An 11,831-nucleotide genomic window follows, 5' to 3' on the forward strand; every position below is an offset into this window, starting at 1 on the left:
TGTTTATGTGTATGTGTGTGTGTGTGTGTATGTGTGTGTTTGTGTGTGTGTGTGTGTGTGTGTGTATGTGTGTGTGTGTGTGAGAGAGATTTTTTCCCCTCTGGTGAAGTGTTTGTCGTGAAGTCTTCAGTTTGCTGTAGACTTTTCTATAATCTGGCAACCCGAGAGCCAGCGGTTATCCGCCCTCCTCCCCTCCGCTGTGTGTCTATGTGTTTCAGTGCGCGCTCCGACTCCACACATCTCCGTAGCCCGGTGTCGGTGGCGCACGGCGGTGCTGGTCGCTCGGCTCGGTCTCTTCTAACACGGACACAAGCGCAAGGGAGCGAAAAAGACACAATCAAACCAAAGCATGATGATCGGCGGTCCGTGCGCGCGCAAGTCGGCTCGCCGCTCGCGCTCCGCTCTGATCGCCGCGCTCACGGTGCTGCTCGTGCAGACGCTCATCGTGTGGAACTTCAGCAGCCTGGACTCAGGGGACGACGCGGAGAACGGCGGCGGTGCCGGGGGTGGTGGTGCCGGTGGGGCCGGTGGTGCCGGAGGCGCAGGCAGGGAGAAAAGAGACCGGCTCGGTGTCAACAAAGCGTACGGTGAATATGCGAGGGGCAGGAGGCAGCAGCCCGGGAAAGGGACCCTGCGTCACAAGCGGCAACCGGTAAGGAGACACACACCACGGAATTTGTGTCATGTTGGTGTGAAGCGCCGTGCATGCACTCACACACACTCACACACTCACACACACTCACACACACACACACACACACACACTCACACACACTCACACACACACACACACACACACATATACACATAAACACACATATACACATAAACACACTCACTCACACACACACACACACACTAACACACACACTCATTTACACACTCACACAATCATTCACTCACACACTCACTCACACACACACACACACACACACACGCTCGGTTGTCGGTCTCCATCCTGTCCTCGAGAACGGGCCCCGGTTTTGAGGTTGATCTATATGTTAGGCTTCAGATACGCGTTTACATTCGGGGTGGACTCGCGTCCTCTACAGACAGTGCTGAAGAATTTATTCTGTCCACATCACCAACACACACACACACACACACACACACACACACACACACACGCAGGGCATCATTTGTTGGACCTTATTGATATTAGGGTTCGTTTAGGAACCAACTGTTACAAAAACCTCCTGCAGTTTGTGCTGCTTACCCTGAACTCAAAACAGTCAGGTTCCTCTTAGCTTCCAAAAACTTTGAGAAATTAGGAGTTTTTCTTAGAAACCAAATGTTATAAAGATTTATACCATAAATACCGTTAATAATCCCGTTAATTTATTATTAATTATTAACAATTATACCGTTAATAATCACACGCCTTAAGGATTCCTGAAGGGTTCACTGGATAATTAAGAGTTCCCTGCTTCCAAAAATCGGAGCCTTTCTGTAACACATAGAGAAGAAGGGTTTACTCTTATAACACAGCTATAACACAGCTATAACACAGCTATAACCCTTTACTCATAAGGTGAACCCCAGAGGACCCCTTTTTGTGATATAAGTGAATGAGTGTGTGGAGGAACCGTTAAAGGTTCTATGTAGAACACAGATGCCATGTTAGAAAGTGTCATTTTGGAAGATAACTCTTGGTTCTCCTGACAGGTTCTAGGTCCTTGGAGTTTGTACTGAACACTCACCCAGTTCTTTAGGTGTTCACTGGATGCTTAAGGGTTCTTAGTGTCCAAAAACGTGGAACTTTTCTGAAAGGGAACACTTTACAGACTGGGTGGGGATAACTGTAGAACCTTTATGGGTTCTAATTTCTCTTTTTTTTTTTTTTTTGTAGGTTTTTCAATCTGATGCTGTTTTTCTGCATCATTTAAAACAATCTGTAAAATGTAGTATAAGTGTTAGGGACGATAAAATAAAATGTTAGGGACGATAAGATAAAAATTGAGCACGATATTTAGATAAAAGACATTTCTACGATCCATGATATAGCATGAAACCGGCAGCAAAATTTGTTGCATTTAAAAACAAATTCAATAAAATAAAAAAAAAAAATTTAATGATTCTTTAAAAATATTCGCGATATGTCATTAAGCTGTATTGAGCTGTAATTTATCATGATATCAGTGTTACGTGGTCGCTTCGCAGAGCTCTAATTTGCCACAAACCTGCAGGGATCTGTAGAGTTTAAGGTTAATAACGTCACACATTCTCAGACTTCTGTTTAAATGCTGATTAAATATACATCTATAAATAAATATCTTTTTCTTTAAACGCCTTTAAATCAGAAAAGTCGAGCTGTTAGAACCCTGCGGTCGGGTCGGTACCAGACGACGAGCGAGCGCTCACATTTGATGATTAAATAGTTCTTAATGTGAAGATGTGCTGCTTTTAGTGTTGGTTAAACAGGATAAAAGTGACTAAGTAGACATTAAAGGATTATAAGAGCTTCCTGTAATTACTGGTGCTAATTATCATGTAGTACGATACCTACGTGAGGTCCTGAGACTGATGATGGTCTGAAGAGACGTTAAATATAAAGGCAGAGATGTCACGAGGACAAAGAGAGAGATGACGACAGACTGGATGAAAAAAATCAAAGCTAATAAACTTTATTTCCACTAAACTGTGTTAAGAGATGAAAAGAAAATGAAGGAATAAATAAAGAGATAACGTTTCCCACAGTGCAGAGCCGGCAGCGACTCGTCTCGGCAGGGTTTTCCAGACGTGCCAGAATCGCTCTGGTGTTTTTCCGGTGAGAAAATAAAAACAGTATAAACGCCTGCTCACCTCCTGGAGTATCCCTGCAGGACTGTTGCAGGTTCGTGATGTATTTGTGACATCTGTGATAATTAGAATAAACTCCGGCTTGGAGAAACTCTCTCACCCTCCTGAGTGTAAACGCTAATATTCAGCACAACAGGACGCCGGTTGTTTGGTGTTACAAAATGTTTGGCTGAATGTTCTCCCTGTTTTAGAGCTCAAAGAGTTCATTCAGGAACAGCCGAGTAAACTCGCACACACGCTGTCGAACGGACGCTGTGTGCTTCCAGGGCGGCGCTACGACGTTGTTCAGGAAATCAGTGTGAATCTGAATGCTAGATTCTGATCGGTCAGTCGATGTTTGATCCGCAGAGTGTTTATATCGATGCACTTGTTCGATAAGTTATCGTTTCTATAGTAACAGCGTGTTCACAGTGGACACACCACTAATTCTAAATGTATTATACAGAAAGGTTTACATAACATGGGGAAGGAGTCTCCAGTGTCAGTGAAAGTGACGTGACGTGACATACAGCTAAGTACGGTGACCCAGACTCAGAATTCGTCCTCTACGTTTAACCCATCCAAAGTGCACACACACACAGCAGTGAACACACACACACAGTGAACACACACACACAGTGAACACACACACACAGTGAACACACACACAGCAGTGAACACACACACAGCAGTGAACACACACACACAAAGTGAACACACACACAGCAGTGAACACACACAAACAGCAGTGAACACACACACAGTGAACACACACACACACAGCAGTGAACACACACAAAGTGAACACACACACAGCAGTGAACACACACACAGTGAACACACACACAGCAGTGAACACACAGTGAACACACACAGCAGTGAATACACACACAGTGAACACACACACAGCAGTGAACACACACACAGCAGTGAACACACACACACAGTGAACACACACACACAGTGAACACACACACACAGCAGTGAACACACACACAGCAGTGAACACACACACACACAGTGAACACACACACACACAGCAGTGAACACACACACAGCAGTGAACACACACACACAGTGAACACACACACAGCAGTGAACACACACACAGTGAACACACACACAGCAGTGAACACACACACAGTGAACACACACACACAGCAGTGAACACACACACAGTGAACACACACACAGCAGTGAACACACACACACAGCAGTGAACACACACACACCGTGAACACACACCCGGAGCAGTGGGCAGCCATTTGTGCTGCGGCCCATAAATGAGGGGGTTCAGTGCCTTGCTCAAGGGCACCTCAGTCGTGGTATTGCCGGCCCGAGACTCGAACCCACAACCTTAGGGTAGGGGTCAAACTAGGGTAGGGGACGTCCCTGTAAAGCTGGAACTTTTTCCCCACGTCTTTGCGGTTTCTCAGTAACAGACGACACCGAGCTGCTTTCTCTGACTGTTTAAAGCCTCTACATCTTTATATAAAAGGATGAAAAATATAAAACTAAAAACGTATATAAATAAAATCTTGTGATTTCTGAGGAATAAAAAAACTTCAGGCTGTTCGGGTAAAAAAAAAACCACGGTTTGTATTGGGAACAGCAACAGAGTTCTTATTGTAACTGAATTGGGTTTGTTGTTGGTTTCTGCCTTAGTAGCTGTTTGCTGACCTTCATGCTAATACCTCAGTATTTACTCAGGTTTGCTAGCTGTAGCTTTCGCCGTATTTCTCATAGTGTTAAAGTCAATATCTAAAAGCGCTCAGCTCCGAACCGTCTCGCTGGTTGGGAGACGGGACGACCTTGGAGCGCGATGACCTTTCCTTCTTCTCACCCATGACAGGCTGTAATACGCTCCCCTGATTCTCTCCATCTCTCTCTGCTTTTCCTCCAGCTCCGTCCTCCAACTCTCTCGCTTGTTGTCCTTATTCCTCTGCCTAGTTTCTTGTTTTTGTAAAAACAGGAGCTTATATACCAGAAGCTGGCACATGGAGCTTTTCCTTTGGAAGAGTTTGGAAAAACAGGAGGATTAAAGCTCAGATCCATCACAGCTCCAACAATTCATCACGCCAGAGTCCAGGAATTACAAAGCACCAAAATTCAGAGGTGTTGTTGTTGGAAATGAAATGTGATTTCAGGGGAAATGGATGTGTTTGTTGCCTTTGAGAGACTCTCATGAGAGAAGATGTTTCTCTGTCTCCAGTTAGCTCCATATTACACCGTTTTTTTTTCTTTAATGGCCAATGATCACTTTCATAATGGTGATGAATCGGTCGTCAGGTCACGACCACGTCACGTCGGATTTCACTAACCCTCTCTGACTGACACGAGGCCCAGATCTGTTTTTGTTCATTCTGGTTACTTTAATTGTTGTTTGTTTTTGTTGTGATTGACGTCGTTATATGATTCTTAGATGAATCTTTTTAGATGATAAATTCTGTCATGATCCAGATGTGGTCAGTTCCATTAAACAGATTATATCATATAACATATTGTTTGTCTTGTTGTAGAGTGTCAAGTGAATTTAAAATCAAACACAAGGTTCTGTTGGTTCTGTTTTAAAGACTACAGGAAAGTGTTTTTGTTTAGAAAAGCAATGATGTCTGAGTTAAAGGTATCGATGTCCTGTAGGTGAGGGACGCAGCAGGTCTCTGTGAGGCTCCGTGTTCTGTGTTCACACTCTGATGTGGTTTAAATCTCAGACTCCATCTCTGTCCTCTTTGTTCAGGTTTACAGCAGAGGACACGTGATGAATCTGACGTCTGTTTGATCTTCAGCTTTGTCTGATTCTTTTCTTCTCTTCTCTAGGCTTCCTCTCTCTCTCTCTCCTTCTGTCTCTCTCTCTCTCTCCTTCTGTCTCTCTCTCTCACCCACTCTCTCTGTCTGTCTGTCTCTCTCTCACTCTCTCTCTCTCTCTCTGTCTCTCTCTCTCTCTCTCTCTCTCTCTCTCTCTCTCTCTCTCTCTCTGTCTCTCACTCACTCTCTCACTCACTCTCTCTCTCTCTCTGTCTCTCACTCTCTCTCTCTCACTCACTCACTCTCTCTCTCTCTCTCTCTCTCTCTCTCTCTCTCTCTCACTCTCTCTGTCTCTCTCTTTCTCTCTCTCTCTCACTCTCTCTCTCTCTCTCTCTCTCTCTCTCTCTCTCTCTCTCTTTCTCTCTCTCTCTCACTCTCTCTCTCTCTCTCTCTCTCTCTCTCTCTCTCTCTCTGTCTCTCACTCACTCTCTCACTCACTCTCTCTCTCTCTCTGTCTCTCACTCTCTCTCTCTCACTCACTCACTCTCTCTCTCTCTCTCTCTCTCTCTCTCTCTCTCTCTCTCTCTCTCTCACTCTCTCTGTCTCTCTCTTTCTCTCTCTCTCTCACTCTCTCTCTCTCTCTCTCTCTCTCTCTCTCTCTCACTCTCTCTCTCTCTCTCTCTCTCTCTCTCTCTCTCTCTCTCTCTCTCTCTCTCTCTCTCTGTACTTTTCATTTAAAATCCCAGTCTTATTTATAAAACCAGGAAATCTTTTTGGCTCACGTGTGTTCCTTAAACTGAATGTGGAACTTCCTCCTTTGCGCACACACAGACATGTATTATTATTTATATACGAGGGGAAGTTCTCTGTGAGAAACAGATTTTCCTGCCCTCCATGTTGCTTTTATTCGTTTGCAGATGTCTGAAATGATTCGTGTGAAGAACCGTACGTGCACGGAATTTCCCGACAGTCTCCAACACAAACGGGTTCCTCCTGGTACTCTGGTTTCCTCCCCAGGACAAAGACATGCCTGTCCTGTGTGAAACGTCCACATCGGTGTCCTTTCCTGTCTGCCGACTTAACAGTTATGTGTTAAAGGTCGATGCTGGACTTCTGTTTGTTCCCTCCTCAGTTGGTACACAGCTCTTGCCACAGGTTCCAACTCCTTTTCCTGATTCCGTTAAAGCTTCTTTATTGGATGGAGCCGGATATTACTGGCTAGACTGCGATACTACAGACACGCGATTATTCCAAGAGCTTTGCAGAGAGAATTTCCATAAATCCTCCACATCTGGCTAAAATTGTCTGGCTCGGTCTGAGTGTGTGTGCCAGGCCGCAGCTGGTAAAGAGGTGTGTTATACTCGGCTGGCAGCGATGGCGTTCCTGGTGTTTCCTTAATAGATATTAACAGATAACAGGGCCAGATATTCTATATAACATTCTCAATGAGCTTAGTGAAAAGAAGCTTCTTCAGATGTCCTCCTCACACACCAGTGTTACTCAGTGTGAAACTATTAGGAGGAAGAACCCTTAATATACACAGAACCCTGTAAAGAACGGTGTAGTTATGATCCACAGTGTCTACACCTCCTGTGACACCTGTGTTCCATCTCCATGGGGAGATGGAACACACACACACACACACACAAACACACACACACACACACACACACACACACACACACACACAAGCAATTTCTAACCTTTTTTCCCTTCAAAAGCCATGAAAGACAAAAAAACTATACGAATCTATACGAATACAGACATATATACAATATATATATATAAATAAATAACTGTAAGTAAGTCTGTATACTAGCCGCTCACTGACAACAGCCTCGGTGTGTACTCTCTCTCTCTCTCTCTCTCTCACTCATCTTCTACCGCTTATCCGAACTACCTCGGGTCACAGGGAGCCTGTGCCTATCTCAGGCGTCATCGGGCATCAAGGCAGGATACACCCTGGACGGAGTGCCAACCCATCGCAGGGCACACACACACACACTCTCATTCACTCACACAATCACACACTACGGACAATTTTCCAGAGATGCCAATCAACCTACCATGCATGTCTTTGGACCGGGGGAGGAAACCGGAGTACCCGGAGGAAACCCCCGAGGCACGGGGAGAACATGCAAACTCCACACACACAAGGTGGAGGTGGGAATCGAACCCCCAACCCTGGAGGTGTGAGGTGAACGTGCTAACCACTAAGCCACCGTGCCCCCCCAGTGTGTAATCTTTTATCTTTATTTATTGAACATAACTATGAACGGATTAAAAGTTTGCTGCGTCGAACTTTAATAAAAACAAATTCTAATCATTGATGAGTTTACTGTACCATGAGAGGAATAAACGACTCGGAGTCGCGCAGTTAGAGGAAAATAATCAACGTCAGAGAGGTAAAAGTGCCTTGGCTTCATTACAGCCACCCTGTTGTTGATTATTTTAACATGCAGACGTAGTGTAATATGTAATATTACAGTCTGTTAATATTTATTTTAATGCTAATGATTGGGCTGGAAACGTTAACTAGACAACAAACCGATGCCAATTAACGTGACGATTTCAATCTCTTTTCTCCTTCATTTTTTCATCTGCACCGTTATTTATTGATCATAATTTGTAGATTTGAAAGTTGTGGAAATGAACATTTGGTTTGATTTGTACATTTTGTTCAGTTGTCAGTGTATCACGTCTTTGCAAATTCTTATGCAAATGAATATTAAATACTTTGTTTGTAGATGAGAATTATGTCGTTATATCACCGCTGACTGGCTGCAGTGAGTAAGCTGGTGGCTGTGAGACAGGAACTCTCTGGGGAGATGGAACACACACACACACACACACACCTGGATGACTCTTTGCTAGTGTGTCTGTGTGTAATATTTTGCTGCTCTTTAGCTGACTGAACTTTTATAATCAGGTTTTTATCTGTTTTGTCTTCTGTGTGATGGTCAGCAGAAGTCAAAGACGTGAATAATGTTAGAAGCGATAGATACGCTTCAGAATCGTAATACTGTAATTTTACAAACGCTGATGAAACCCAGTCACAGTGGGCGGAGTCATGGGGCGGAGTCAGGGGCGGGTTCAGTGTTTTAATAATTATAATAGATTTTTAATAACCCTGATATTCAGGTTTTCCGGCGTTAACGTTCAGGACGTTTCTACAATCTCAGCAGGTTTTTGCTGCTTGTTTGTTTATAAAAATGGAAAGAAAGCGAAGGACTGAAAGAATAAAGGTTTGTGTGTAAAGTGTGTTTGTTCAGATGAGGACAAAGCGTAACATGAGCTGGTGTGCGATGGAATAAAACCCTGAGTATCAGTTCCATATGGTGCCGTAGCGCTCGGCTCTCAGCAGGGCGGCATCTCATTAACGCCTCCTCCGTTCCACGTGAGATTAAGAGCGACGTTAGGTGTACACGTGGCCTTGAGAACACTGATGTTGTGTGTTAGGATGTGGGTTTTTTTCTTTCTTAAATTTGCAGGACCCCCGGGCCTCTTCGGAGGCGAGCGACGGGTTTGTTTGTAAAGAAATCATGTCCTGATAGCAAGACCTCTAAAGACACAAGCTGGCTCTTTCATGTCCCTCCCCAGCTGTTGTGTTACGGCTCCAGTCGCCGTTTATCGATTTGTTTCTCCGAGTCGTGATGATGGTTATCTCCAACATTTCCATGATGCGCTCACTAATGAGCTGGACTTGATTGGAACACTCGCTCTGTTTTTCCACAATAACTTCCTCTGGTTTAGAGGGAGAGGGAGAGAGAGGGGAAGGGGGGGGGAGAGATAGAGAGTGTGAGAGAGTGAGAGGAAGAGAGGGGGAGAGGGAGAGACAGAGAGTGTGAGAGAGAGCGAGAGAGAGAGAGGGAGAGAGTGAGAGGAAGAGAGAGAGACAGAGAGAGAGGTAGAGAGAGAGAGATCGAGAGAGAGGGAGAAAGAGAGAGAGTGTGTGAGAGAGAGCGAGAGAGAGATAGAGAGAGACACAGATAGAGAGGGAGAAAGAGAGAGGGAGTAGGTGTTTGTGTGTGGTGTTTATTGTGTATCATGAGGCTGTTGTGGTTTTTCCCCTCGGCTCCAGCAGCATCATGGAAAAGCCTTCAACTCGCCCAGCTGTCAGTTACACAGTTACAGTTACACAGTTACACAGTTACAGTTACACAGTTACAGTTACACAGTTACAGTTACACAGTTACACAGTTACAGTTACACAGTTACAGTTACACAGTTACACAGTTACACAGTTACACAGTTACAGTTACACAGTTACACAGTTACAGTTACACAGTTACAGTTACACAGTTACACAGTTACAGTTACACAGTTACACAGTTACAGTTACACAGTTACACAGTTACAGTTACACAGTTACAGTTACACAGTTACAGTTACACAGTTACACAGTTACAGTTACACAGTTACAGTTACACAGTTACACAGTTACAGTTACACAGTTACAGTTACACAGTTACACAGTTACACAGTTACACAGTTACAGTTACACAGTTACACAGTTACAGTTACACAGTTACAGTTACACAGTTACACAGTTACAGTTACACAGTTACACAGTTACAGTTACACAGTTACACAGTTACAGTTACACAGTTACAGTTACACAGTTACAGTTACACAGTTACACAGTTACAGTTACACAGTTACAGTTACACAGTTACACAGTTACAGTTACACAGTTACAGTTACACAGTTACACAGTTACAGTTACACAGTTACACAGTTACAGTTACACAGTTACAGTTACACAGTTACACAGTTACAGTTACACAGTTACACAGTTACACAGTTACAGTTACACAGTTACACAGTTACAGTTACACAGTTACACAGTTACAGTTACACAGTTACACAGTTACAGTTACACAGTTACACAGTTACACAGTTACACAGTTACAGTTACAGTTACACAGTTACAGTTACACAGTTACAGTTACACAGTTACACAGTTACAGTTACACAGTTACAGTTACACAGTTACACAGTTACAGTTACACAGTTACAGTTACACAGTTACACAGTTACAGTTACACAGTTACACAGTTACAGTTACACAGTTACAGTTACACAGTTACAGTTACACAGTTACACAGTTACACAGTTACAGTTACACAGTTACAGTTACACAGTTACACAGTTACACAGTTACAGTTACACAGTTACACAGTTACAGTTACACAGTTACAGTTACACAGTTACAGTTACACAGTTACACAGTTACAGTTACACAGTTACAGTTACACAGTTACACAGTTACACAGTTACAGTTACACAGTTACACAGTTACAGTTACACAGTTACAGTTACACAGTTACAGTTACACAGTTACACAGTTACACAGTTACAGTTACACAGTTACACAGTTACAGTTACACAGTTACACAGTTACAGTTACACAGTTACAGTTACACAGTTACACAGTTACAGTTACACAGTTACAGTTACACAGTTACACAGTTACACAGTTACAGTTACACAGTTACAGTTACACAGTTACACAGTTACACAGTTACACAGTTACAGTTACACAGTTACAGTTACACAGTTACACAGTTACACAGTTACAGTTACACAGTTACAGTTACACAGTTACAGTTACACAGTTACACAGTTACAGTTACACAGTTACACAGTTACACAGTTACAGTTACACAGTTACACAGTTACAGTTACACAGTTACAGTTACACAGTTACACAGTTACAGTTACACAGTTACAGTTACACAGTTACACAGTTACACAGTTACAGTTACACAGTTACAGTTACACAGTTACACAGTTACACAGTTACACAGTTACAGTTACACAGTTACAGTTACACAGTTACACAGTTACACAGTTACAGTTACACAGTTACAGTTACACAGTTACAGTTACACAGTTACACAGTTACAGTTACACAGTTACACAGTTACACAGTTACAGTTACACAGTTACACAGTTACACAGTTACAGTTACAGTTACACAGTTACAGTTACTTCACAGTTATTTCATTAACGCTTTTGTTTTTGTTTGTTATTGTTTTCTCTTTTTTTTCCTTTTTACCTTTCGTAAACAAGTCCATAAAAAGTGTCCTTATTACAGCGAGTGTAATTACGGCCTGTCAGTGTTGTTACGTCGTGTCAGTGTTGTGTCACTGTTGTGTCAGTGTTGTGTCACTGTTGTGTCACTGTTGTGTCAGTGTTGTGTCACTGTTGTGTCACTGTTGTGTCACTGTTGTGTCAGTGTTGTGTCACTGTTGTGTCAGTGTTGTGTCAGTGTTGTGTCATTGTTGTGTCACTGTTGTGTCAGT

At 43.2% G+C, this 11,831-nt stretch overlaps 1 protein-coding gene across 1 annotated transcript in view; it reads left to right on the forward strand.

The window, feature by feature from the left end:
• Positions 1-215: 215 nt before the first annotated feature.
• The window catches only part of xylt1 (xylosyltransferase I), a 66,820-nt gene continuing 55,204 nt past the window's right edge, over positions 216-11,831 (forward strand). The window contains exon 1 of the mRNA XM_060892173.1: positions 216-652. Coding sequence (XP_060748156.1) covers positions 350-652 — 303 coding nt within the window. The 5' untranslated portion in view covers positions 216-349. The remainder of the gene's footprint in view (positions 653-11,831) is intronic.

Source organism: Tachysurus vachellii, chromosome 18, assembly GCF_030014155.1.
Source record: "Tachysurus vachellii isolate PV-2020 chromosome 18, HZAU_Pvac_v1, whole genome shotgun sequence".
Classification (NCBI taxonomy): domain Eukaryota; kingdom Metazoa; phylum Chordata; class Actinopteri; order Siluriformes; family Bagridae; genus Tachysurus; species Tachysurus vachellii.